Source organism: Manacus vitellinus, unplaced genomic scaffold (assembly GCF_001715985.3).
Source record: "Manacus vitellinus isolate BGI_N305 unplaced genomic scaffold, ASM171598v3 scaffold_58_pilon, whole genome shotgun sequence".
Classification (NCBI taxonomy): Eukaryota; Metazoa; Chordata; class Aves; order Passeriformes; family Pipridae; genus Manacus; species Manacus vitellinus.
The window spans coordinates 3535175-3562966 of record NW_021940671.1 but is presented as its reverse complement, the minus strand read 5'-3'; the positions used below and the strand labels follow the sequence as shown (position 1 = coordinate 3562966).

Genomic DNA, 27792 nt, shown 5'->3' with positions numbered 1-27792 from the left:
GGCAGGTTTGAGTGGTTCAAGGACCTGGGGCTGAAGTGGTATGGTCTGCCAGCAGTTTCCAACATGCTCCTGGAGATCGGGGGCCTGGAGTTCTCCGCCTGCCCCTTCAGCGGTTGGTACATGGGCACCGAGATCGGGGTCCGGGACTACTGCGACAACTCCCGCTACAACATCCTGGAGGTAATTCCTCCTCCTCCAGGTGCTCCTGGGGAGTGGGAAGTCACTGGGGAGCAGGCAGGACACTGGCACAGTGTTACCTTCAGCGGGGCAGTACGGGATATCCGTTCTCCTGGAGCCAAGGGTGTGACGGGCTGGCTGTTGTGTGTCTAACACAGAGGCCTACTGAGCTCCCCACGGACTTCCCAGAGAATCTTAGGGATCAGCAGGCAGCTGGTCGTGTGCTTGACTGAGGTCATGGGTGCTGAGACACTTGGTGGCTCCTCGGGGATGCTCCTGCCCATGGGGACCCTCCAGCTGGCCCCTCCGGAGTGTTCAACAGTGACCTGGGGGCTGCCCACAGTGGGAGGGATAAAGCCAAGCCATGGGGAGGTGCCAGTGCAGGGCATCTGGATTCACTGGGACATTCCAAGGGGAATGTTGTGTTATTTAGAGGGGCTGCACTGCTCCCCAGACACCTGAAAACCAGAGGGGTGAGAGCGAGTGTGTACATGTGTGTGTGTGTGTGTGTGTGTGTGTGTTTGTGTGTGTACATGTGTGTGTGTGTACATGTGTTTGTGTGTGTACAACTGCTCTCGATGGCCCTTTGAGCGGCATTTGGTCACCTCCCTCTGCTCAGGGGGGAAGGAAGGCCGTGCTCCTGCCATGGAGAGCAAAACATCAGCCCTTCCCTGCCCTGAGGGTGCCCTGTGTCAGCCTGGGTCCCTCCTCTGGGCTCCTCTCCCAGGCACAGATCTCCAGTCCTTGGTCCCTTGGCCACGAGAAGCCCTCACTTTCTGCCACGTGTTGTTACAGCAAGTGGCCAAGAAAATGAATCTGGACATGAGGAAAACCTCCTCGCTGTGGAAGGACCAGGCCCTGGTGGAGATCAACATTGCTGTGCTGTACAGCTTCCAGGTACCTCCAGAGCAGGACTGTGCTCGGGCCAGGCTCGAGGGACACAGGGAGCGGGATGGAGACATCCATCCGAGGAGAACGCAGCACTCTGCTGAAATTGGGCTGTGCCTCCCTAATTCGGGGCTGTTCTGCAGTAAAATTTATAACCTCTGTGCCCTGGATGTTGTAAAGACAGCCCTACCAGCACCAGAGTTCTGCTGGTCCAGAGGGAATATCCCTAGGGAGCAAGATCCAGCCCTTCTGTCGCATCCAGGAGGCAAGAATTGGCCCAGGTTCTCCCCCTGCCAGCACTTAAAGGTTCAGTAGCTGAACTAGTGCTTGGCAATCCAAGTTCAGAGGGTGGGAGCCCCTCCCAGAGCTGGATCAGAGCTGCCCCATGGAGCTGCACAAGCCACGACAGAGCTCTCCAAGGGGACGAGCAGAGGATGCTCCATCCTCTTCGTGCCACCTCAGTCTTTGCCTGGCCCATGACAAATCACAGGAGCAGTGATCCCAGAGCACATCTATCCAGGAAGGACTGGGGCAGCTTCACAGCTTCCTTGGGAAGAGCAGCCACCCTGGGTCATCTCCAAAGACCATGGGAGTGAGGAATATTTGGGACAGCTCCAAAATCTTGGCTCTTGCCTTCTGGGGTGTGGTAACAGCTGTGGGCTCTGTTCTGTCCTCCCCCGACAGAGCGACAAGGTGACCATCGTGGATCACCACTCGGCCACGGAGTCCTTCATCAAGCACATGGAGAACGAGTACCGGTGCCGTGGGGGCTGTCCTGCCGACTGGGTGTGGATTGTCCCGCCCATGTCTGGCAGCATCACCCCAGTGTTCCACCAGGAAATGCTCAACTACCGCCTCACACCCTCCTTTGAGTACCAGGTACTGTCCTCACCTTCACCTCCCACCGGTGCCCAGAGGTGGGGCCAAGAGCAGGGTGGGAGGTGGAGATGCAGGAAGGGCAGGAACACCATCTAATCCCTTCAGCAAGCTGTCCCTCAGGTCCATGACAAGTCTAATTGATGCCCTAATGTCCTGTAATAACCCCTGGACGTCACCCCTTGTCTCAGGGCAATGGCTTTTTGCCCCTCTGTGGGCACCCGACTTTTTGACCCCCCCCCAGCTTTTGGATGGAGCAGAGCTCCTCCCTTTGGAAGAGCCTAATTTTGCACTTTGGCGAGTGAGGGAATGACCTGGAAAAGGACTGCATCCCTCCCCTCTGCAGCCTGCAGGGCTGAGTGGATGGCTCCTGCCAGCCTGGGGATCCAACAGGCTGACAGGGGGGCTCCTGCCCAGCGGGACTGGCAGGAGGCTGAAATGCTGCTGCTGGAGTATTTAACACTTCAGACCATGGGGGGGAGAAAGCCCCTAAGCAGACACTCCCTCGTTATCCAGCCATCCCTGCTCCGGTGGTTTCCACACAATGTGACCTTTAGTCAAGAGCCCTTAAGGAACAATCCCAAACCAGGAGCAGTCTGTTCATTTCTATAACCAACCCACCAGGAACCCCGATGCTTCCTGGCCCTGATTGCAGCCTGTGAGGGCACGGAATTAGCTTCTGTGTGCTTGTTCCTGGCTTCTGCTGCCTCCCCTTCCCAAAGGGCCTCTTAGGGAAAAAAAAAGAAACAAACAGTGGGCCGGGGAGGGGGAAGGATGTGTTTCCATCACTCTCCCCTTCTGGCATTGCCTGCCTTCTTTTCGCCTCTGGGCTGTTAAGGAGCATCTCAAGAGGTGAGAAAGCAGTTGGCCAGATGCTGTTACAAGCCAGCAAGGTTTATGATATTGCAATTTTTCTGTGCATGCTCCGTTGCCCAACTGCCCAGAAAATACCCCCCGGGGGCTCCAAGGATGAGGGAGAGCTGTGAGGAGGAGTCCAGCTGCTCCTCCCCTTCATGGCTCGAGGAATTCAATCCTGGGTGCTGCTGAGCCCTGGAGCCCTGGGATTTGGGGCTCAGTGCACCTGGAGCAGGTGGAAAACAGTGTTGGCTCCTTTCCCCTCTCTCCTGCCTCTCCCTGGTTTTGTCCCCTGGTTCAGCAGAGCCGTGGGTGAGCCCCCAGCCCTTCAGAGAGGGTCTCCTTCCCATGGCAGCCCTTCCCAAAGCTCCCAGGAGGGCTCGAGGAGCTCAAATTCGAGGCTGTACTTAATGTGCAGGTAAAAAAACAACAAAAAAAGGGCTTTTCCAGCCCCCTCCAGCCCCCCCTGTGGAGCTGGGAGGGCTCTGAGTGTCCCCTCAGCCCCTTCCCACCCCTCAGCTCCCTCTGGATGGTTCCCTGGGGGTGACACTGCTCCTTCCCCTCCCAAATCAAGCCATGGGTCCCCCCTCCCTCGAAGCAGGAAATCTCTAATATATGGAAGCATTCCCAAAGCTCTGAGCACTGCTGCCCTTCTCTCTCCAGCCGGACCCCTGGAACACCCACGTCTGGAAAGGGGTCAATGGGACTCCCACCAAGAAGAGGGCCATTGGATTTAAGAAGTTAGCAAAGTAAGTACCAGCAGGCTCTGGAAAAACCCTGGAGTGTTTGGGGCTGGTCCTGGTTTTGGGCAGCTCTGACTGATGGAGTTGCCCTGTGAGAGAGGGGTGTGAGGCTGGACCTCTGGGGGCTTTACCACGAGGGACATTTGGACAGGCAGACAGTCTTTGAAGACCCCATTAGACCACCAGAAGGTGTGGGACCAGGTGAATAGCAGATGTTGCACATAGTCTGTTCTCCCAAGCTGTTCATTCTCCAGTAAGAGATGCTCAGGGATGGCCTTCCCACTTTTTTGGGGTGTGTTGCCTGGTTCTCCTTTCACAGCCTCCTTGGGGCAGGGACACCTCCCCTCGCTGTCCAGGGCTGTGCTGGCACAAGTGACATGAAACTCGTGTCCATATTTCTCTTTTTCTCAGTGATTCTTTACCACCTTGAGGTCTCCAGTGAGTGTCTAACCCTCCAAACACCCTCCTTGCCAGGAGGGGGGGAGACAGGAAGGAGGAATCTCCCTCCAGGCAGCAGATGGAGCAGGGCTGAGCTGAGATTTGCACTTCATGGTCACTTGACCCCTGGAAAAGGGCCACACGAGTCCCTCTCCCCTGCCAAAGCTCCAAGTCAGCAGGGGCGGAGGAATGAAGTGTAATTTGGACCTTTAGGCTGATCCTGGCCCAAATGCCTCCCCCGTGGGCCATTGGCAGGGAGGTAGGAGCTCCAGGAGGAGCTGCTGGCCAAGGCTGGGGAGGGCTGGGTGTGCCCCGGGTTGGTGGCCAGGCTGCCAGGTGGCCCTGGCTCCTCAGGGCAGCTCCCCACGCTGCAGCTTCCCCCAGCCCCTCCCCTCGGTTTGTTCCCACTCTTCAGCTGTCACCTCCTGCGAGCTGCATCCATAAACATGATCAGCAGCTGATGAATGTGCTCCTTCAGCTGACACCGGAGCCGAGCCCGGGCTGGGGAGAGCACGGGGGAGATTAATTGGGCCATTGAGGGAGGAGAAACAATGCCTGTGTCGGTGTGTGCCCGGGTGAGGGATGGCTTGATGGAAACGTGAGCGTGGCAGGTAATTTAAAAAAAAAAAAGGAAAAAAAAAAGAAAAAAAATCTCCATTGTTCCCGATGGAGGGAAAAGGAATTACTTGTGTAATTCCCCATTAGGCTGAGCTGATGAGCTGAACGAGGGGCAGACCCAGCCCGGCAGCCCCGAGTGCTGCGCTTGGCACTGGTCACAGGGGGGTTTTGTGGGTGGTCAGACAGGCTGTGCTGGTTCTGGCCAAATCTGAGCCTTCAAACCTGCACTCCCTGCCTGTCCTGCCCCTTCCCTCCTCTGGGGACTGTGCAAGTCCAGGGGACAGGGGACATTTCCCCCACAGGAGAGCAAAGGAGTGGTCACAGAGCAGCAAATAGAAATGTTCCTGAGGCTGACTTTGACATGGAGAGGAGTTGCCCATGGGAGGCAGGATGAACCATCCTGGTGGGGTTTCTACCTCTTCTTTCTTCCCTTTTTTTTTCCCCTAAGTGATTCTCCCAGAGCATTTCTTCCCTCCTTGGCAGTGGGAAGCTGGACTTCTCTTCTCCCAGCAGTGGGACCAGCCCAGCTGCAGTGTCCATTCCCCACAGCTCATCTGCAGGGGATGCAGGAGTCCTGCTGAACTGGAGAACCTGGGGCAGGGTCTGATCCCCCTGGCAAAGGGAACCAAGCAGCCCTTATTCTTGCAAAGGCCACAGAGCTGCTTTGTGCTCTCTCAGCCTCCCCAAAACTACCCTTTCCCTGTTGCAGCATCAGGCTAAATCCAGACCTCTGGTGGCCCCATTTAAAGGCTTGATGGTCCATTTAGAAAAGGTGAAGATACTCTGCACCTAGGAGAAACAGTGTTGATGTGATTATGAATGACTCTAACATGACAAACTGGCCACAGCAGGCTCAGTGCCCCAAAACTGGTTCGTGTCTCCCCCGTGCCCTGTCATGGTGCTCCCACTGATGCCCCAGACAGGCAGCCAGCATTCCCAGTGCTGCAGCACCCTGGCCAGGATTGCAGAGGCTGGTGACCTCTCAGGCCCCTCTGCCAGAGCTGAGCCCATGGGGAGAACTGGAGGACACACAGCCAGTCACAATTGCAGCCACGGGAGGCAGCTGGGCATGGCTCAGAGAAATGGGCAACCCCTGGGCCCTGGGAGGAACTTCCCTGCCAGGAAGGGTCACAGAGTCACCAGAGTGCAGAGGAGAGGGGGTGCAGACAGCTTTGTCTGACCTCCTTGGTGTCTCAGGGCTGTGGGTGTGAGGTTGGCTGAGACACCTCCTGCAGAAAGGCAGACAGGTTGGATTTAAAGGGATGGAGAAGCTCCTGTTCCTCCTGTAGCTTCAGCTCTGGCTGGTCTCCAGCTTTTCCTGTGACATTACCTGGCCAGTGCTTTCAGTGACTTCTACCCCCAATTCTTCTGCTGCTTCTCTGCCCCTGCAGAAATCCCACCCCACACCTGGGTTAGCATTTTCCTTCTTACACCCATTCAGGTATTTATTTCAGCTCCATGCTCAAGCTCCCCCATCCACTCTTCCCCTCTGACAAGTCAAGATGAACGTGCTCTTCCACAGCTTCACAAAAGAAGCGACGCTGCAACTTTTTAAGGCAGACAGTTCATTTAATAATGAATAAAAGGGTCTGGGCTAGAGGCACTGACAGCAAACTCTCTTACTGGGATTCCCCTCTTGCTTCCTAGGGCTGTGAAGTTCTCAGCCAAGCTGATGGGACAGGCCATGGCCAAGAGGGTCAAGGCCACCATCCTGTACGCCACGGAGACGGGGAAGTCCCAGGTCTATGCAAAAACTCTGTGTGAAATCTTCAAACACGCTTTCGATGCCAAGGTATTGCCCCAGCTCCTGACTCCTGCAAGGGGGTGGGCACAGAATTATGGGTGGGCCAAGGAAATATATATGGATGTTGGAAAATACGTGGTTCGATGCCTGTGGGGCTTCCTGGCTGCCAGGGGACTCCAGCAGCTCCCAGGGCGTGCTGGTTTAAGGTAAACTGGCAGGGGAAATGAACCCAACTCAAAAGAGAGATTATAAATCAGAATAACAATTTAATAAAATAATACAGTAAGTACGATTATACAGACAAACAGTTGGTTTTAACCCACAAAACCCAAATGTATAACCCAGCACCCTGGGGATGAACAGAGTGGTGTTCCTTGGGCCCCCTGAGTCCAAAGGAAAAGGAGAGGGGAAAACATGTTGGTGAGAGTGGTGGTTGCAGTCTGGTCAAGAGTGATGGTTGCAGTCTTCCTCTGGATCCCACAAGTGGTTAAAAAAGTCCCAAGACCCCAAGATTATCTATCCTCAGGTTCAGGCAGGAATGCCCAGTACCTCCCTCAGGAGTTCCACAATGGGTGGAGGACAGGGGCACCCTCCTGTCTCACAGGCCTCTGAATACCCAGTTTATAGCCTGAGGGGTCAGGGCTGCTCTGGGCAGAGGGTGCAAATGCTCTGTTGATAACAGTTTCTGGGCAATGGCATGGAAGGCTCTGGAATACCCAGTTTTGGGTTACACCCATCCAGTGATGAACTGGTCCCAGCTGTTCTAACCAGGACACAGGGTCTGGGTTGACACCTGCACAGGAATTTTTCCAGCTAATACTCCTGCACTGTAGCACACATATTCCTACAGCCTCTTGAGTGGCAGCTCCATGGTTGTCCATGTCCCTCAAGGCCCTTGTCCTCATCCTCCCTCTGGGGAGATCTCTGCCAGAGCACCAGCATGGAGTCAGCAGGGACATGTCCCATCTCTGGGTGGAATGGGGTCCCTCCCAGCAGACTGGCTGGTGGTGGATCCCCCCAGCTCCTGCTGCCCTCTCTGTCCCCTCCCAGGTGATGTCCATGGACGAGTACGACGTCGTGCACCTGGAGCACGAAACCCTGGTCCTGGTGGTCACCAGCACCTTCGGCAACGGGGACCCCCCCGAGAACGGAGAGGTAGGACAGAGCACAGGGGTGGGGGCTGCAGCAGGGGACAGGCACTGGGACGTGGGGAAGAACATCCTCTTTTCGCCCAGCCTGGGCTGGAATGGCCCAGGACACAGGTCTGGGCGTTGTGTGGCACGTGGTGCTGGACCTGCCTGCTCAGAAATAGGGATATCTGCTCACAGTCACTGATCCCAGCTTCATTTCCTGCAGAGACCGGCAAAACTTATGGCCTTTTTTATTCCCTTTCTGCAGAAATTTGGCTGTGCGTTGATGGAGATGAAGAATCCCAACTCCCACCTGGAGGAGAGGAAGTAAGAGCACTCCAAACCCCTCCCTCCCCACTCCAAACCCCAGCAACCCCCCCCCAGCCAGGATACCCTGCTTCTCAGCCTTCATCCTCCCAGAAGGGAGTGGGAAATCCTCATGCAGGCATCACGTTTGCAAAGATCCAAGGGATGGGACCTGCCTGGAGAAGCAGGGAATGGGGAGAGAGGAGGTCCCAGGGAGGACAAACACACTGGGCCTGTGGGCTCCAGCTTGTGGTTCCATTTCAAAGCTCCTTTGTTCAGCTTTAAGAGTCAGGAATCTATGAAAAAAAAAACCCCAAACAAATAAAAGTAGGAACTCCCCTGAAATCTGAGAGCTGGGGCTGTCCAGGAGACACAAAAATAGTAGGAGTTGGAGGTAGAAGGGAGTTCCCTGCTATGTGGATGTAGGTGGAGGGAGGGCTCGGGAACCAAATTTAACTTCATGCATGGTGTGAAAATATTTCTAGGGAAAAATAAGAGCTGTTATAAACCCTGCAATGTTTGTAACAGCGAGTCTGGAACTGGTGCCTTGGAGACAGAATCCGGGGTTGTAGAAAATCCCCCCTCGCTGGGAGATGAGCCTTGAGCATCTCGCTGCAACATTCCAGAGGCTGGGAAGGGAGGGCAGACAAATTGCTTGGGGTCTCCTCTGATTTTAGCTGCTAAGAAGAATATATTCCACTGAACTGGGACACTGCTCTGCTCTGGAATGTCTCCCGAGCCAACGACTGGCAAAAGGCTGCTCCTTAATGAGGGGTGAATTAGCCCCGGTCAGGGGGGTGCAGGGGGATTTCCCCGCCCTGCCTTTCTGCCTGAGCAGCGTGGCTGGGGCTGCAGGAAGGTGACAAACACCAATTTGTGGCTCTCCAGTGCTGGCCACGCCGCAGCCCCGAAGCTGTCCCCTTGCTGAGCAGCCAAGTCCTCTGAGGGATCCCGGCAGGGCTGCTGAAAACCCACCCGGTTCCTGATGGCCTCGTGCCTTAATGGGGACAGCCGACAAAACAGGGATGCCCTGGAGGTGTCTGCACCATTTCACACGTGGTCCTCACCCCGAGGATCTTCACTTTTTGGGGTGCAACACCGGGTTGGGTGCGGCGGTGCTGCCCGTGAGGAGCCAGGCAGATTCGAGGAGGATAAAAAGCCCAGTTTATAAAAAGCTCAGGGCTCGTTGTCCCAGTCACCTCTAAGTGTAATTTCAGGGCTGGCAGGAGTTTCTAAGAGCCAGGAGAGCCTGTGGCTCCCTTACCTGACAGCAAAAGTGGGCAGAGTGCTGGAAACAGCGACGGATCAAAAGGGTGAGAGCTATTTTATCTGGAGGAAAGGAGGCAGAAATGGAGTGAGGTGGCAGATTTCGTAGATGGAAAAGGTGGCTGCAGAGGTGGAGGGAATAAATTGCTGCCTGTGCTCCCTGCAAGACAGGCCAAGAGGTCACAGCTCTGGATGGCAGGAAGAGATCACAGAATCATGGAATGGTTTGAGTGGGAAGGGACCTTAAAGCTCATCCAGTCCCACCCCCTGCCATGAGCAGGGACGCCTCCTACTAGCCCAGGTTGCTCCAAGCCCTGTCCAGCCTGGCCTTGGACACTCCCAGGGATCCAGGGGCAGCCACAGCTTCTCTGGGATTGCTCCAATCCATGTCCAGGACTTTGCTGATATTAAACATGGAAAAAAGCTTTTGCAGTGAGAAAAGGAGACCTGGAGGAGACTGTCTGGGGAAGAGGGACAGTGTCAGCCTGGAGTCTGTAGAATAGAACTGGAGAGAGCAGTTCCTGCCCACTCCCAGCTCCGTGTCCAACAGGGAATGCTGAGGGTGGCTGAGACCCCTCAGGGTGGGGTGGCCTCTCTAAATCCCAGTGTCTGGAGGAGCCTGCCAAGGTACTGTGGCCATAGCTCTCTGACCACAGCCCTGTGGTTGTGCTGTGGTTGTAGATTTGATTCCTCATGTCTTCCAGCAAGGGTTTTCCAAGGGTTTTCCGAGGCATTCATCAGCCATTCCTATTTAAGGACCTGCTGCTCAATGCAGCTCATCCTTCAGCAGTCATTTCCCACCACAGGGACCTTCCCATTGCAGCAAAAGCTGCTGGTGCCCCAACCTTGGACCCAGCACCCCCCTGGGGAATCTGGGCTTTGTGCCCACCTCACCCTGTGGGTTGTGCTGCCCTGCTCTGCCCTCCCCACACAACCTGGGCTGACCCGGGGGCAGGACACGGGCACAGCAGAGAAAGCAGTGGACCAAAGCAGGTGGAGTGAAGCAGGAAAGCGTGGAAATCTGGGAAGGAAGGAAGGAGGAGGCTGTGGAGCAGCCCTGGAGCCCAGGGCTCTGTGACCCTGGCAGTGGTTTCTCTCCAGGGTTGTCTCTGTGATGCCGTGCCGGGTGCAGGAGGTCTGCCGTGACTCATGCACACACCACAGCCTCGCTGCTCTGCCAGTATATTTAGAAACCCTTGTGAAGAGCAATTTTTGAAGATGGTTCGATTCAGAAATACTTCTGCTGTTGTCAGATTTTTTTTTCCCTCCGCTCCCCTTCCCCCTCCTCATCCCTTCTTCTCTCGCTCCTTTTTTTTTTTTTCTTTTAAATTTATTTTCCACTTCCCATGAATGAAAAAAAAACACCCTCAGAATATCTGTTCAGACATACACCCGACCTTGTGTGCTGCCAGGGAAGGACAGGTGGTGCCAAAGGTCCTGTCAGCTCTGCACCACTGGGGACAATGGGGTGGCCAAGGACCTCATGGAGCTGACCGTGGGTGGCCTGACCCTGGGAGGGAGCATGTGGAATATTGAACCCTGAGCTCTGGCTGGGTGTCCTGCACAATTTGGTCCCCGGGGAGGACCCCTCCCAGGTGTCACCTCTGGAACACTGGCTGTTGTTGCTGTTCACAGGAGCTACAAGGTCCGTTTCAACAGCGTCTCCTCTTACTCGGACGCTCGGAAATCCTCCAGTGATGGCCCTGATTCCAGGGACAACTTTGAGAGCACGGGGCCTCTGGCTAACGTCAGGTAAAGGGGACGGGGCGGGAGGCAGGAGTTCCTGCTGCAGGAGGGACAGAGCAGGAGCCGGTGCTGCACAGAGCCCGTCTGCCCCCACAGCTCTTACCCCACACATGGTGTATTTTAGCCACTTGCAGACCCCTCCACGCTGCCTGGGGGGCGGTGGGGCAGGAGAGGGGGGTGCCAGTGTCCCTCCCCAGCTGGGCAGCCACAGCTGAGCCACCTCTCCGCAGGTTCTCTGTGTTTGGGCTGGGCTCACGTGCCTACCCCCACTTCTGCGCCTTCGCCCGGGCCGTGGACACGCTCCTGGAGGAGCTGGGCGGGGAGAGGATCCTCCGCATGGGAGAGGGGGACGAGCTCTGCGGCCAGGAGGAGTCCTTCAGGACCTGGGCCAAGAAGGTCTTCAAGGTAAACCTGCTTCCCTGGTGCCCCGGGGAGGAGCAGGGGGGAGAAGAACAAAGGGACAGAGCACAACTGCTGGTCAGAGCTGGATCAAAACCCAGCCTCTCCTTCCCTGCTCTGGGATGCTCTGGCACCACCCCAGCCCAGGATGCTCCATATTTTGGTGGAGGTGATGCTCTGGTTTGTGCTGCACACTGAGGGTGAGCACTGGGTTGAATTCCTGTGTTATCCCAGATGTTTGGGGAAGGAGGGCACGCCCATGGCCACTGGTGTAGCCCTGCATGTTGGGGGCTCCTTCTCCTCGGTTGGCAGGGGTGGGCTGGGACAAGGGGGCTCCCCAGAGGCAGGGGGGGATGCCTGAGAGCCTGGTGTGTGCTGCAGGCAGCGTGTGACGTGTTCTGCGTGGGGGACGATGTCAACATCGAGAAAGCAAACAACTCCCTCATCAGCAACGACCGCAGCTGGAAGAGGAGCAAGTTTCGGCTGACCTACGTGGCCGAGGCCCCAGAGCTCACACAGGGTATGAAGATGGGGTCACCTGGTGGGGCAGGTGGAGGAGACACAGTGGGTTTTACTGAGGGCACAGGGGCCAAACCTCCTTGCTTGTTCTGTGTTAAATTCCCAGCATTTCAGCCCTGCCTTTCACCGCCATCACACGCCCAGGGAGCAGCTTGTGATGGTCTCAGGCCCCTCTGGCTGGTCCCTGTCTGTGTCCGTAACAGAGATGTTTGGAGATGATCTGATCTCCCTCCTCCTGACCCCATTTTTTGAACCAGGGAGCTGGAAACCTGGGATCTTTCCAAGCTCTCTCCGTCCAATGCCGCTCCGTGGCAGGTCCAGCCCAGCGACACCTGGCCCCTCAGCACGGCTCCTGCAGCTGAGGATCTGCCGCACTGGCTGCTCAGCTCTTCCCAAATCCAGGCTCTTCCCTGCCAGCCAGGTGGCCCTGGCAGCGAGAGGTGCCTGCGGGCACGTGAGGGCACATCCCTGCGTCTCAGAGTCCTCCTGGGTCACTGACAAAAGGGACACGTGTTTGGTTGTCCCCTGGGGTTTTCTGATCCCCCAGGCTCGCTGGGTGGTCAAGCAGGAGGGTGGTGAGCCCGTGGTCCTCTGGCTGTGGCCAGCACTGGTCTGAAGGGCTGAGCCCTCAGCAGTGACCAACAGCCCTGCGAGAGCCAGAGGCCTCTGCTGAATTCCTTCCCTGACACTTCTCCTCCTCAGGACTGTACAGCATCCACAAAAAACGTGTCTATGCAGCCCGGCTGATCACGCGCCAGAACCTGCAGAGCCCCAAGTCCAGGTAGGAAGTGCAGCTCTCCTGGGAGCTGGACACCCTGGAGGTGCACCCAAGCACCAGTGCACACAGTGCTGCTGACCTTGACCCCTGAACGCCCCATGGAATCCACCTCTGTGCAAACCCTGAGCAATGCTGGAAGCCACGTGAAGCCGGGGAGGGGTGTTCCCCGCCTCTGTGCCCGGCTAAATCTCTGCTGCTGCTGCTGCCTCAATTAGCCCCGGGGGATGGGAAGCCAAAGAAACGATCAAATTGCTCAGAAACAAGAGGTTTTAAACTGGTCTTTTTTTTCCCTTTTTGAAAAGCCCCGAGGTGAAGTAGCGGCGCGGGGGGAGCGGGGGGGCGGATTGAGCGCTCCCCTCTCCCTTGCTGTGACCTTGCGGGGACACCGCTCGGGGGGGCACGCGCTTGGCCGTGCCACCAGTGTGCCCAGCACGCCCAGCAGCTCTGGCGAGGCCAGAGCTCAGGGACTCCCCCAAAACACAATCCTGCTTTCCCTCCCTTCACCTTCCTTTCCCTCCTTTCCCTGCCCAGCCGCCTGGACGATTCATTCCTGCCGGGCCTGGCCACACCGAGGGCACCGGGGCTGCCAGTACCTGCCCCCGGACACCATGGGGGTGTTTCCAGGAACCACGAGGACTTGGTCACGCCCTCTGATCGACAGGCTTGAAGATGCCCTCCTGCCAACCAGCTGGTGAAGGTGGAAGCTGCTGGAGAGGAGCACGCGCTCTTAGGTAACCAGGGCCACTTCCTTGCACGGGGTGGCCTCTCTCCTCCTCGCCGGCTCTAGGTAACCAGGGCCACCTCCTGCACGGGTGGCCTCTCTCCTCCTCGCCGGCTCTAGGTAACCAGGGCCACCTCCTGCACGGGTGGCCTCTCTCCTCCTCGCCCAGCTCCTGCAGCAGCTCCTCAGGGTGCTGGGTGGCCCCCAGGAGAAATCATTTCCCATCTTGCTGTTGTGTTTTCCTGGACTGGGAGCACCTCCTTCAACCTTCCTCTGCCCAGAGCCATGGCTCCTCTGCACTTGGGATGTAGAGAAAGGGTTTGAAGGGTGAGCAGGGCCCTGGGGAAGATATTTCCTTATTCCTTGGGAAAATTAAAGGTGTTTATATTTCCATAGAAAGAGCAATGTCTAGGACTGGAAAGAAGAGTTAGGGGGTGTTGATGGACCATCCCAACGCTGTATTTCGGGGATAAGTCTGACACAGCCATGCACAGTGTAACCAGAGCTGGAACACAGTAATCCACTGTCTCAGAGCTGACATGGGGGATGAAAGCAGAGATTTGCCCACCTTGGCTCTTGTGCTGATCCCGTGCTTGTGCTGCATTCCCTCCTGGCAGGTGTCATCAGCAACTGGACAGACGAGAACCGTGTCCCACCGTGCACCATCTTCCAGGCTTTTAAGTACTATTTGGACATCACCACCCCTCCCACGCCCCTGCTGCTGCAGCAGTTTGCTTTGTTGGCCACCAGTGAGAAGGAGAAGAAACGTCTGCAGGTCCTCAGCAAGGTAAGGACCCCAAGCCCCATGTTCTCCAAGGCCCTGAGGGACAATGACAACCCCAGGGCATTTTCATCCCACACTGTTTGGTGAGGCTGAGTCTCCACCCATGGCAGCAGGGCTCCTCCTGCCCTGCCTTCACTGCCACCCACCCTTTGCTACGGGTCTGGTGGGATATCAGTGGAGGCACCTGGCTTGGAAGAGGTGGATGCTGCAGCTCTCTCCTCCCTCCCTCCTTCCCTCTCTCCAGGGCCTGCAGGAGTACGAGGAGTGGAAGTGGTCCAAGAACCCCACCATTGTGGAGGTGCTGGAGGAGTTCCCCTCGGTGCAGATGCCCTCCACGCTGCTGCTCACACAGCTCCCCCTCCTCCAGCCACGCTACTACTCCATCAGCTCCTCCCCAGAGCTGTACCCGGGCGAGGTCCATCTCACCGTGGCCGTGGTCTCCTACCGCACCAGAGGTACCGGGCTGGGGGACAGGGGCAGAGCAGCAGCACATGGAATCATGGAATCATAGAATCATAGAATCATAGAATCATAGAATCATAGAATCAGCTGGGTTGGAAGGGGCCTCAGAGATCAGCAAGTCCAACCCTTGATCCAACCCTGCTGTGGTTCCCAGCCCATGGCACTGATGCCACATCCAGTCTTACCATAAAAACCTCCAGGGACAGAGAATCCTTCCCCTCCCTGGGCAGCCCATTCCAATGGCTGAGCACCCTCTCTGTAAAGAAATTCTTCCTAATATCCAACCTAAACCTCCCCTGGCACAGCTGAAGACCGAGCCCCCTTGTCTTGTTGCTCATTGCCTGGGAGAAGAGACCAATCCCCACTTGGCTCCCCCCTCCTGTCAGGGAGTTGTGGAGAGTGAGGAGGTCTCCCCTGAGCCTCCTCCTCTCCAGGCTGAGCCCCCCCCAGCTCCCTCAGCCTCTCCTCATGGGAATTGTGCTTGAGTCCCTTCTCCAGCCTTGTTGCTCTTCTCTGGACCTGCTCCAGCCCCTCAATGTCCTTCCTGAGCTGAGGGGCCCAGAGCTGGGCACATGGGAAACAGCACAAAACCTTTGGTAGAGAGATGGTATCTAAAGCTTTTCTACCTGTTGGAGTGACCAGATTCCCTCAGCTCATGGCACAGCTGTGCCATGTTATGGAGAACAACCGTCCATAAAACGGCAGCTTATTCCAGAGGTGCCGTGTCTGGGTGAGGTGCATAATCCAAACTCTGTGTAGGGCCCTGTTTGCCCACCCCAAAGTCCACATTGCCCCTAGGAAAATTTCTGTACTTGCCCAAGTAGCCCTGGTGATGGTGTAGATGGGCAGGGCCCTGGTGCTCCTGCACAATGCTGCTCCTGCCAAAAAGGACCAAAGAAGAGTCGGGTTCTTCCTAAATATTGTGGAGGCCCAACTCTCCCAGGTTCTGGGTGAACTTGGGCAGCTTCACAGAGAGATCTGAGTGCCAGTTCTACCAAGTTCTACAAGGGGAATGGGTGCAGAGACACTGACTGTCTCAGTGAGGTGCTCATGTGGGATGTGGCAGGGAGGGTTTTAGGAAAGAGGACAACTGGAGTTGTTGGCTGGTGCCATCAGGTACAGACCTCCTTCCCTCCCCTCCCAGATGGAGAAGGGCCAATCCACCACGGAGTCTGCTCCTCTTGGCTCAATCGGATACAGCCCGATGAAGTGGTGCCCTGCTTTGTAAGGGGGTAAGTGTTCCACAAGGGGTGGGAAAGATTGGGTGAGCCCCCTTGCAGGATGGGATGTCTGCCCTCAATTCTTCTCACGGTGGGAGGAAACAAGGCTGGATTTGTGAGCAAAAGCCCTCGGGTGCAGTTCTGCGCTAAAATGTTGCTCTCTGGGATTTCACCTCATTTTCTACCCCTCCCTGCCCGGGTGCTGTCTCAGCTGGCTGTGGGCAGAGGCGAGGGAGGGAGCTTGGGTTTAACCAGTGTCTTTGGTGTGTGCAGTGCCCCCGGGTTCCACCTGCCCCAGGACCCCCAGGTGCCCTGCATCCTCATCGGCCCCGGCACCGGCATTGCCCCTTTCCGCAGCTTCTGGCAGCAGCGGCTTTTTGAGATCCAGCACAAAGGTGGGTCAACGCTTGTCCCTCCTGAACCTCATCTCAGGCACTGCTTGGGAAGCCTGGGCTGGTGGCAGAGGGATGGAGGGGTCCAGTCTCCTGCCTGGGATGTCCCAGTGGATCTGCTGGAGGGAGGTGGCTTCCAGAACCTGGGGATCGGTGATCCCTGGGTTACCTGCTTCCAATCCTCCCCAGGGCTGAAGCCTTGTCCCATGGTCCTGGTGTTTGGCTGCCGGCAGTCCAGGATCGACCACATCTACAAGGAGGAGACGCTCTTTGCCAAAGCCCAAGGTGTCTTCAGAGAGCTGTACACAGCCTACTCCCGGGAGCCAGACAAACCAAAGGTGTGTGGTGGGCACTGCTGCGGTGCTGCCAGGCAGCCCTGGGTGGCCCTGGCCAGCCAGCACATGGGGCAGGTGCCCATCCCTTGGCACGGCCTTGGTAGCTCATGCCATGAGTGTGCAGGATCGTCCCTTCCCGGTGCAGCCCCATTCCCAGGGCACGCCCCCATCCCTGCACCACCCCAGTGTGTGCCCACCTTGCTCATGCTTTGCCCTGGGGGGCTGCAGCCATCCTCACTGGGTGGGAGCAGACGAGGAGGGATGTCAGCTGGTGGGTGACAGCACCCAGAGCCAGCGCAAAGCCTGCTCCGAATTCCCACGGGCACCTGAGCAGGCCTGGCCAGGAAAGACATGGTGAAGGTGTGAACGTGCAAGAGCAGGACGATGCTCTGCCGCCTTCCCCATCTCTTTTCTGTCCCTGTGGGTGCTGCGAGGCTCAGGCTCGTTCCCCCAAAGAGGTGTCACCTGGCACTGCTGCCTCAAGGGCGCCTGGTGCACACAGAGCCCACGGGTGGGTAGGGCTGAGAAACTGGAGTCAACCCCATCTCCCTCCTCCTCCCTCAGAAATACGTGCAGGACGTGTTGCAGGAGCAGCTGGCCCAGACGGTGTTCAAAGCGCTGAAGGAGCAGGGAGGCCACATCTACGTCTGCGGGGATGTCACCATGGCCGGGGACGTCCTCAAGACCGTCCAGCGCATCGTGAGGCAGCAGGGCCAGCTGTCGGTGGAGGAGGCGGGCGCCTTCATCAGCAAGCTGAGGGTGAGCGGTGTGTGAGACCCCACATGGCCCCTGCCACGGGCAGTGCAGCTGCTGCCTGCTCCTGCCTGCTCCTGACGGGCACTGGGAAGGGGGGTTGTGGTCCTGCCCCCGCTGCCGAGGGCTGGGAGAGGTCAGGAGGGTGATCTCCCAGAAGTTCGGGTGCCCAGGGGAAGTCTCGTTGCTCTGCAGGAGCCCTGCAGCTCCCTCAGCCCACGCTGGGCTCCTGGGATGAGCTGTTGCTGTGCTGGGCACTGGGACAGAACCCTGTGGGCACCCTTGGTAGCCCAGGCAGGGATTGTTCACCTTGATCAGTCCCTCCTTCAAACAAGGGTTGCTTTTAAGTCCCTCTGTCACAGACCACTGTGCTAAGTCCCTCTGTCCCACCCATCCACCAGGGCAGTTTGTGGGGCCCCCTGTCCAAATCTCCCCATCTCTGTGGCTGGCAGGGTGATGTCCCTGGGCAAACACATTGCCCAGATGTTGCAGCTGGAGCCCAGACGAGCTCAGTTTGGGACACAGGCCCAGGGATGGATGCTCAGGAAGATAATCCAGCCTGATTCCTGTGGGATGACCCCTTCTGAACCACGTCCCCACACTCTACCCAGGAGCTGAGGGATCCCAGAGTTGGTTGTACATGGGCTGGCTTTGGGCTGCTTGTCCCCCTGACGCCAGGCAGTCCCTGGGCTGCCAACAGCTGAGGAGATCTAACACAGGGAGCAGCTCCTGGGCTGCCCCACACTGTGACCTTGGCAAGGTCATTCCCCCTCCCTGCTCACTCCTGCCCCTCTGCCCTGCCATGCCACCCCCTCCCGTGACAGACCCCCGGCCCTTCGCCGTGTGTTTGGCACCTCCCCGCCACACCAGAGCCTGCAACAACACCAGCTGTTTGCAAATGCTCCTTTTCCCCCTCTGCCACCCTGTCCCTCAGGATGACAGCCGGTACCACGAGGATATTTTTGGAGTCACCCTGCGTACGTACGAAGTGACGAACCGCCTTCGATCCGAGTCCATCGCCTTCATCGAGGAGAGCAAAAAAGACACGGATGAGTGAGTTGACACGTTTGTTTTAACCCCTGCAATGGCCTCCCAAGTGCGTGGGCTGCAGGACTGGGAAGGGATGGGGAAGGAAGATTTAACTTCCTTAGCCTCCCTGGTCCTGAGAAAGGCATGGATTTTGGCGCTCTGAAATAGGAGTCACCTGAAATAGGGTCTCTGAAATAGGTGTCACCTCACTAGGACAAATCCCCCCCTGGCTTCCTGGGTTACTGCATTGAGTGCTCAGACACCATCCTATCCAAAGGGAATTTCCAAGCTGCCTTCCTCCAGGCTGGAAAGATCCGTGGGAAGGGGCGACTCCCCCCAGCTCCAGGGGGGGACCTGGCTGGCTCCAGGTGTCCATGCAGCAGGTGGGAGAGGTCTCCAGGAGGCTCCATACCCGGTTAGGAAAGATCTAGGGATTTTTTTCTTCCTGCTATTGTAAAAACAACCAGAAGAAGTAAAAAGTCTTGACATTTTGCTGTGTTTGTTTCCGCTCTACCATGTCCTGCCATTTGCTCAGCTCTGCCGTGGTGGGATTTTCCCTGGCTGAGCAGAAGGATTATTTAGGATAAAGGATGGGCAGCTGAGTGGATCTTGCTCCTTGTGCTGGCCCTCAGTAGCCTGACCCAGAGCTTGGCTCTGGGTTTCCCAACATCCCTGAGGTTTGGTGGGAATTTTTCTCCCGAGGCATCACATGCTTTGGGGTCTGCACTGTACACAGAGCACCTGAGAGAGGGAGCTGCAGAGGGCTCTGTAAACCCCTGCCTGTGGCACATCCAGGTCGGGATGCTCCCGTGCTCCTCACTGCTCCCCCTGAGGCTGGCCTTTCTCCCCTTTCCCTTGCAGGGTTTTCTGCTCCTAACCGGACCCTTCACCCCAAGGGGATGCCAAACCAGTCCCAGCACCTGCTGCCCCCTCCAGCTGGAGGGCACTGGGTTTTGTATTTCACGGACACGGTGGCTCCTTTTCCACGGGGAACTGCCCATGGAAAGCGCTCTGTCTCTCGTCCTGTTGTTGTGTCCTGATGATGATGATGATGATTTTTATTTCCTTTTCTTCCTCTTTCTCTTGCTCTTGTCCTGTGGCCATTTCTCCCCCCCCTCATCCCCCTTTCCCTTCCCCGGATTTCCCCACTGAAGTACGATGGCTTTATAACCCGCAGTGGCTCTTTACAGATCTCCACATTCCCCCTCCTCCTCACGAGGGCATTTTGCAGCTGCATGAAATCACCACCTTCGTGATCACCCGCGTTTTTGGTGTTTTGGGGGAGAGCAGAGGTGGCAGGGGGTAGGCAATGGCTCGGTCCTGTTGCTTGACTAGAGCAGGGGGTCGTTCCCCCCAGGATCTCCCTTTCCCCAGCTCGGGGCTTGGCTGAATCCTCGTGTTTTCATGGCTTTCCTTTGGACTTGTACATATGCCCGAGGCTGGGGGCAGATGATGTGCAGTGCCCTCGTGCCTGTGAATGTTGTTCCCCCCCAAGCAGCCTGGGTACAGATGTGTCTGTTTGTGTCAGGATTTATGTGTCATGATTTCTCCTAAGTGGGCTCTGTGCTGTGTTTGCCCCTTTCTCTGCTCCCTGTTCCCTGTGAGCCTCTCCCTCTGCTCAGTCCCCACTTTTGCTGGCATGAAAGTCCTCCCCCAGAGGAGCAAGCACAGAACACACAGGCTGATGTGCATGCTGAGGAAAAGCTCGTGGCAGTGACTGCTGCTGGGCCAGGCTGTTCTCCAGAGGGTTTCACAGGAGATATGGGATCTGCAGCCACGATGCTGGTGGGAGAGATTGAGACTGGGCTGCATTCCAGAACTTTGCATGCTGTGAACCCTCTCCCAGGTGAGCCTGGAAAGCCATGAGGATGGGAGAGAAGCGTCTCCAACTCCAGCTGCAAGAGGCACCTCTTGTTACAAAGCTTATTGGGAAGGCAGCACACGGAGGGTTGTGGAGGCTCCAGGTCCTTGGTGAGGATGTGCCAACGGAGGAGTCTTGAAACCCCGGAGAGCATCAGCTCCACCTTAGCACAGTGCCATGGGCAGTCCTGGCACAGCAGACCCCAGCCACTTCCACAGCTTTGGGAGCAGAAAACGCCAGTGTGGAGCGACCTCCTGCCAAGAGAAATCCATGTGGCATCCCTGTGGTGAACCAGTCCCCTCGGCGGGAGCACGAGCTGTCTCTGCCAGGACATCTCCTGTGAGAAGGGAGGTGAGGTCAGCTGCAAAGGTGCTGTGTGATTCTGGGCTCTGACACCCTCACACTTCAGCCCTGCTGCAAAAACCTGGCCCCAAAAGCAAGCTGTTAACACGGAGAGGTATCAGTCCCTTTAACAGGGGAGAGCTGCCTGCGAGGTAAAGCACGTGCGACCTTGTGTGTCCTTCCTCCTCCTCTCTTCCGCACCCCGAAGAAGGTTTGTCCTCCCTCACTGCCAGGACAAGGACAGCAGGACGTGGCTGCAGCTCTGGCTGGAGGCAGGGAGAGGAGGTTGGCATTTGGAGGTGGCAGGTGCTGGTCCTTTCCCCCTGCCCCTGCTCTGCTGAGCTGTGCACTGAGGCTTGCACTGAGGCTTGCACGGAGCGAAGCATCAAAACCGGCCACGGCAGAGGCTTTGTCCGGGAGCTGCACTGGTGAGCTCGCTTTCAGGGGGCTGAGATTGTCTGCCCTAAGCCAAAAAACAGCTGCAGGAGGTTTGCTGCTCTCCCAGCCCACGGAACAAGCCGTGCTGGCTCCCCAGCCTCGGGGCTGTGCAGTTATTCCCACCCTCATCCAAGACCTCCTGCCCTCTCCTTCCTCTTGCCTGGCTGCATCTCCACGTGCCGTGACCGTCTTCTGCAGCTTCGACTCCCTGAATGCTTGAAGGAACTCCAGCCCAAAATCCGGGAGCGAAAAGCCTCCCGGCAGCGGGAGGATTTGAGATGCAGGCCTCGTTTTTGCTGGTCCCGGCACGGAACACGAAGGAATGCTTGCCACGTGTGCCAGAGGGCGGAGCTCGGCCGGGTGGCAGGGCTGGCAGCAGGGCAAGGAGCCAGGGGCACAGCCAGCTTTTGTGTCAGCCCCCCCGGGCACTCGGTGACCTGGGGGTGAAGGCAGGGCAGGGCAGGGAAAAGGGCAGCCCAGGGTGCACCTCTCTGGGTTGTGCCCTAAAGCCAGGGCGGGCAGTGGGATGGGGGTCCCTTTGCTGGGTCCCTCTGCTGCTGGGACGGGGGAGTTTGGGCAGAGGAACTGTTTATGGGGACAGCTCCCAGGCCCCAGAGCCTGGTCCTGCCCCCCGACCCTATGGCTGCAGAAACACAGCTAAAGGAATAAAATCAAACTCATCCTCTTCTTTGGGGAAATTCGATTCTGGCTCTGGGCTTTGTGCTCTGGGCCTCCTTGGGTAGAAGGAGCAGTGCAGCCTGAGGAGGAGGGAGTGCCCAAAGGAATTCCCTTGTCTTCATCCTCTTTCCAGCTCTCCCTGTGTTGCTGGCAAGTAGTTTCCTCCTGTCCTGCCTTCTGCCTGCATGGCTGTAACATCTCCCACCTGGAAATCGTGTCGCTGCTGGGTGCTGTGTCTGAGCTGAACGGGCTTGCTTTTCCTGCACCCCAAAACTTGCCACCTCCATCACCCCCTTCCACCTGAGCTGCTGGTGCACAGCAGGGAACTGTGTGCCTTGCCTTGCCTTCTGTGGGGTCTCCAAAGGGGTCTGTGCCAGGCAGATGGCAAAACCCTCCCACATTCAACAGGCATTGGGTTGGTGAGTCCTTCAGAGCCCTTTGGAAGGGAATTAATAAACATATTTTAAGGCCATGCTCCCTGCCTGGCCCTGGAGGAGAAACACCATCCCTGCCATGAAGGTCCATGGAGTTTATGTCCCCCAGGGCTCCTCTCTGCTCCCACTGAATAGGACCATTCAGTCCTCGCAAGCCACACTGGGAATTCTGATTCCCTGTTTTCTGTCGAGTCAGTCTCAGACGTCTGAATTTCTCTCCTCCATCCCCTTTGCCTGCGGGGGCTTCGCACTCCCCTCGAGCTTCATTTTCTCCTGCAACACAGGGGGAAAGAAACTTGTGGCTCTGCTTTATTATTCCATAAATGTGGCTCTTCCACCAGTTGTCTGGACTCTGCTCATCTCCATGTGACATTTCTGACGTGTGGGTGTAGCCACAATGTCTCTGGCATGAATAAATGCAGAGGGTGAGGTGGGGTCTGCCACAGATGAGCTGCTCAGGGGTGTCACACGTGGAGGGCCTGTGCCCCTTGGGCGCTCAGCTCACAAATCTGTCACCTCCAGGTGCCTGCTGCCCATCCAAGCTCCTGCACAGCCCCCCAGGGCTCCAGTGGCAAGGGCACCTGATGGACACCCAGCCTGACCCAGTGTCCCAGTCCCTCTCCTGGTGGATATCCACCACCACCACCCCTTTTGGAGCAGCTCTGCTCCTTTTCACTCCCCAGGTACTGAAGAGACTCTTCTCTAAACAGGAGATTTGATTTGCAAGATGCTATGAAGTGGTTTTTTTCTGCAAAGGTTTTAATTCATGGATCTTGCAGATCGTCCACAGAAAGGTGTTATATGGACTTGAAAACTCCTGGGAAAAGGTTCTGTGTTTTCCCAGCCTGCTGTGTCCACTAGCAGGCAAAAATCAGTTGCTCCTTCAGTGCAAGGGTATCTGGTGCCTGTGCTGTTGATGAAATTCAAATGTTTCATCTGCCCAGAAGGACGGCCTGGGAGTTTGTTGTTCTTCTGTTTATGAGAGACAGCAGGAAAATAATGAGATGTCTGCCATCAGGAGTGGCCTCACAGAGATGTCACCTCCACAGCTGTGGCTGTGAAGGCCTGAGCTCGTCCCACGTGAGGAACTGAGCCCGTCACACTGGCCAGAGAAACGGCTCTGACTTTGGGCTGTCCTCGCTCCCTGTGCCCTCCCGCGCCTGTGTGTCCCCAGGGGTGAGCAGGGCACTGTCCACCCCCCGAGCCACCGTGTCTGTGCGTGACCAGCGACCCTGCGGTTGTGTCCTGAGCGAGGAGGAGCACAGCTGCTGCAGGAGAGGAGATGGGAAGAGCCAGGGGCTGCACGGCCCCGTGTCCAGCCTGTGATTGCTCCCGCGGTCCCTTTGCTGTCAGAGTGCGACGCCTCCCACCCCATCCCGGCTGCAACCAGGCTCCCTCTGCCACTTCCCTCTGGAGATCCCGCCCTTCTCCTCCTCAGCCCTGCCTGCCCAGCCAAAAGGTGCAGGCAGCTGCTGGGCAGGGGCAGCTCCTGGGAACGGACACGGACTTACAGTGCCTTGTGCTGGGAAGAGACTCTTACTGCGGGGCCGCCCTCCTGCTCCCACCCTCCGGCTTCGTTTGACAAGGGAAATTCCCGGTGGGCAAATTCCCCCTGGGATCACAGGGAGCAAACCTGCAGCCCTGCTCAGCTGCTCTCTGCAGCTCCTCTCGCAGGGCTGGGGAGGTGTGGGTGCAGACTGAGCACCACCTGTGAGCACCGCGGGTCTGTGAACACCTTCCACGTCCCGGGGACCCCGTTTCGGTCAAGCTGCTGGTGGGGGAGACGGTGTGTCTGTGTTTGAAGCTTCGTGGACTTGCACTAAGCCCAAGCCAAAGCTGCTGCCGCCTGACATACGACCACTGAAGCCACTACATCGCCCTCCGGGGGCTCCCACCGTTTTTTGGAAGGATAATTTTATGCTCAAAATTAAATTTTGTTCCTTCTTTCACCGGGGACCAGTTCCCAGCTTCAGAATTGCTTCAGATAACTTTGCAATTGCGTTGATAGTTCCAGAGGGGAGCACAGTCCCTTTGCAGAACAGATGGAGGCACATTTTCAGGACCATTCAACTTTACCATAACTCTCTTTGTTATAACAATTTCTTCTGCTGTAACAGGAAGAGCAAAATTCGGCCAGTGCTCTTAAAAAAACGTATTCCTGAAACTTGGACAAAATCAGTGTAGGATCCACGTCCTCCCAGGTCCAAAATGCCTTCCACACCCACTGGCTTCAGTGGCCCTGGGGATTTGGGCAGCTTGCAGGGTCAGGCTTGCACAGCAGCAGCAGCAGCAGCAGCAGCAGTTTTATGATGGCAATATTTTTGCTGTGTCAATCTGCACTTGCACGTGCCTGCAATGCATGGCTCTGGCAATCCATCCGAAATCTACCCTCCGAGGGAGATCTGAGCTCCAGCTTCTTCCATATGGCCCTGCCTGTTTTATAGGGAATCAGGGCAGTGGGGGAAAGCTGAAGAGGGGGGGCTGCTTTAAAGCACTCGGTTCCAGAAGTAAAACAGAGCTTAGGAGGGGTCAAAACCGGCTTGATTTTAGCACAGGTAACTCCTGAAATATTCAGGCATTGTGATGAGATCCACCTTTTCCCTGCTGTACCCAGAATGAAGTAGACTGGAAACTCTTGGCCTCCACCCCTACAGATGTTTGGCTGTGATGGAATTTTGAGCCACTGAATCACAGGGGGAAAAAAAAAAACAACCAAACTCAAACAGATTGTGAGTTCATGGCTGAGCAGTGGCAGCTTGTTTAGCAGTGAGAGTCTCACTGCTGCTCTCCTGCCTTATTCACGTCCTACCTGGCCAGATTTTGGGGAGGGAGCAGGGAGGAAGCACCTCAAAGTGAGAAAGTCAGACCTGTGAGCCTTGCCCTGAGAATCCCTGGTTTAGCAGGGCTGTGGAAAAGCAGGAACACGCTGCTGGGCCGTCGCTCAGCTCCTGTGCACAGGTCTCTGCAGGGCTGGTGCAGAAACCCGCGAGGGAAAAACATCGGGCAAAATATTTTTCTTCCAGGGGCATCCCTAATACTTCGAAAACTGAAAGACTGAACACCGAAACAGTTGGTCTGAAAGAGCTTGTTGCTTTGTTTTCACGTGTTGGTTCTGGGTGGGGGAAGCAGGCAGAAAGCAAGCAGACAGTATGTCAGCTTGTTTCGGATTAAATCAAATGTTTTGCTCCTACAGTAATTGCTAAGGGAGATTTCAAAATTTTCCAAGGGCAACAAAACGGCCTTAATCTTCTGAGACGTTAATGCTACTTGCTTCTGAGCCTGCTTTTTTATTTTCCTCTCTGTGTGATCGTGGCATGGAATCACGTCTGAACAAAATACACTTTACAGTAGCCGAGAAACAGAAATAGAAGACGGTGTTTCAGAATCTCCAGCATTGAAACGATGGCTTTGAAGCCAGTGAGATTCAATGCAAAATCCCTGCTTTGCTAGAGTTCTGCAAAATAGGCAAATCCCCACAATTCCCGAGGTTGAATCCCCATTCTGCTGCCTTGAGATGCCTTTAAAAACCCTGGGCTCTGTGTGCTGTAAAGAGCTTGTGAGTGGTCTGCAGCTTTTCCAGAGTGCACACAATTCCCCAGGCAGTGAGAGTGAGCAGTGAGATGACTTTCAGCCAGGACTCATTGCTTTTTAGATTGCATGTAGTTAGAAACATGAGTTCTGCCAGCTGCCCAGGGAATTCGATATTCAGTGCCAATTAATTTCTGTAATAGGAGCAGGGGGTTTATTCCCTCGGCTCCCTTAGGCACCTTTGAAAGGCCTAAGACTCAAAGGTTGGTTTGGATTCTTTGATTTCCTGGTGGCCTTCTCCCGAAGAGCGGCGGTGCCACGACGAGGACGGGGACTGCTCTGGGAAGGGTGGCGGCTTCGGAGCAGGCAACTCCCAAAATTTCTGTTGCAGAGGTTTTCTGAACTCCTCAGACATGGGTAAATTCTGCTGGGCTGGATGAGACTCCAACCCCTGGCTGCTCTCTGGTCCTCCCGCTCCCTCCTCCCTCCCCTCAGCACCTCCTCATGTCACTGTGCCTTCGTTCGGTTTATGAAACGATGCCATGATTTAGGACTGGCACGTCGTCTTTCCTCTCACTTTGCATCCCATACGACAGGTTACGTGTGGAGGGGAGGGGGGCAGCTTATTCTGCAGCTTTTTGTGTGGTGCCAAGGTGGGTTTCCCCTGAGGAGCGAGGGGGTGGGGGCGGTGGGAGCGGGCTGAGCCACCTTGTGTTTGGTCATAGCAGTGCTTTAAGCGTGGTCAGAAACGTGGTCTTCCCCTACCTCTGAGCTCTCAATGCTGCTAAAATCTCTGCCATTCGTCCAATGTACTCCAGCCCCTCTCTCGGACTGACTCTGCCTCTGTTTGCAAGATATCCACATTGTTCTGAAGCATGCACCTCTTTCTGTATAGTTCCAATCTTCTGATTTTATGGAATACTTATGCCTGTTTGCATTACAGTCCAAATAAAAAAGTGAACTAAAACCTAACAGACCTCGTTCTTCTCTTATCTCTGGGTTTTTAGCATGGAAAGGCCTCTGCTGATCCCTTGGCCTTGCTCTGCTCTGCCACCTGTAATGCCAGAGCACTATAAATAGCTCGGTGGCGTCAATCAGCGATACCTGTTTACCTGCCAGACACAAACACCTCCTTGGAAGGCTGCTTGAGTCACAGCACTCCATGTTTCACATCATTTAGACCATGTCCTCGGGGAAAATGTCACAGGCAAGCACAGAAGGCTCTTTGTGTGCAATCCAGAGCAATTTTGGTGCTGGAGCCTCTGGAATGCAGCAGCAGCAGCGCTCCAGGCAGCACTGGAGAGACCTGGGAATGGCAGGATGTGAATGAGGAAGTATGGACATGGCTTTTCCCATGGGAAGGCAGTGTGCACTTCCAAGGGGGAACCTTCCAGTGCTGGAAGGGGGGTTATAAAAAATAGGGAGAGCGATTTTTTACATGGGCAGATGGTAATAGGGCAAGGGGGAACGGCTTCCCACTGCCAGAGGGCAGGGTTAGATGGGATATTGGGAAGGAACCCTTCCCTGTGAGGGTGGTGAGGAGCTGGCCTGAGGGGAACACGGCTGCTGTGTTGCCTCAGACAGAGCTGCAGTGCCACCTCAGAGATTGCTGTGGTGTCACCTCAGACAGGGCTGCAGTGCCACCTCAGAGGTTGCTGTGGTGTCACCTCAGATGGCGTCAGTGCCACCTCAGACATGGCAGCGGTGTGACCGCAGGCAGTGCTGGTGTCCCCTGAGGCACGGCAGCCGTGTCACCTCAGACATCACCACAGCACTGCTGCTGTTGCTCAGCCTTGCCATGCTGCCACCCTGGATCCAGCAGCAGGCACCTCGGTGCCACCCCACACACCGTGCTGTGTTACCTCAGTCCCCACAGATGTGCTGCCACAGACACAACGGTGGCATTACCTCAGGGGTCAGTGCAGACATAGAGGTGTGTCACCTCAGGGGTCAGTGCAGACACTCAGGTGGTGTCACCTCAGGTGTCATTGCAGACACTCAGGTGGTGTCACCTCAGGGGTCAGTGCAGACATTGAGGTGTGTCACCTCAGGTGTCATTGCAGACACTCAGGTGGTGTCACCTCAGGTGTCACTATAGACATAGAGGTGGCATTACCTGAAGTGTTAGTGCAGACACTTGAGATGACATTACCTCAGATACTGCTGCAGACACTGAAGTGGCATCACCTCAGGGGTCAGTGCAGACACAGAGGTGGTGTGACCTCAGGTATCAGTGCAGATATGGTGGCAGTATCCCCTCAGGTGTCACTGCAGACACAGAAGTGACAATATCTCAGGGGTCAGTGCAGACATGGAGGTGACGATATCTCAG

The 27792-nt window shown here is 56.3% G+C and overlaps 2 protein-coding genes across 2 annotated transcripts in view; both read left to right on the top strand.

Moving 5' to 3' along the window:
- NOS1 (nitric oxide synthase 1) overlaps window positions 1-19247 on the top strand; it is a 41771-nt gene extending 22524 nt beyond the window's left edge. The window contains 21 exon segments of the mRNA XM_029963297.1: window positions 6-180; window positions 973-1074; window positions 1750-1944; window positions 3460-3545; window positions 6243-6387; window positions 7390-7494; window positions 7738-7796; window positions 10677-10793; window positions 11018-11192; window positions 11568-11706; window positions 12408-12542; window positions 13057-13152; window positions 13155-13214; window positions 13822-13991; window positions 14233-14443; window positions 15595-15682; window positions 15944-16065; window positions 16252-16400; window positions 16962-17156; window positions 18085-18203; window positions 19041-19247. Of these exon segments, the coding sequence (XP_029819157.1) occupies window positions 6-180; window positions 973-1074; window positions 1750-1944; window positions 3460-3545; window positions 6243-6387; window positions 7390-7494; window positions 7738-7796; window positions 10677-10793; window positions 11018-11192; window positions 11568-11706; window positions 12408-12542; window positions 13057-13152; window positions 13155-13214; window positions 13822-13991; window positions 14233-14443; window positions 15595-15682; window positions 15944-16065; window positions 16252-16400; window positions 16962-17156; window positions 18085-18203; window positions 19041-19056 (2659 nt within the window). The 3' untranslated portion in view covers window positions 19057-19247.
- A 711-nt stretch (window positions 19248-19958) lies between these two features.
- The window catches only part of FBXO21 (F-box protein 21), a 30995-nt gene continuing 23161 nt past the window's right edge, over window positions 19959-27792 (top strand). Inside the window, 1 exon segment of the mRNA XM_029963296.1 lies at window positions 19959-20025. Within this exon segment, the coding sequence (XP_029819156.1) occupies window positions 19959-20025 (67 nt within the window).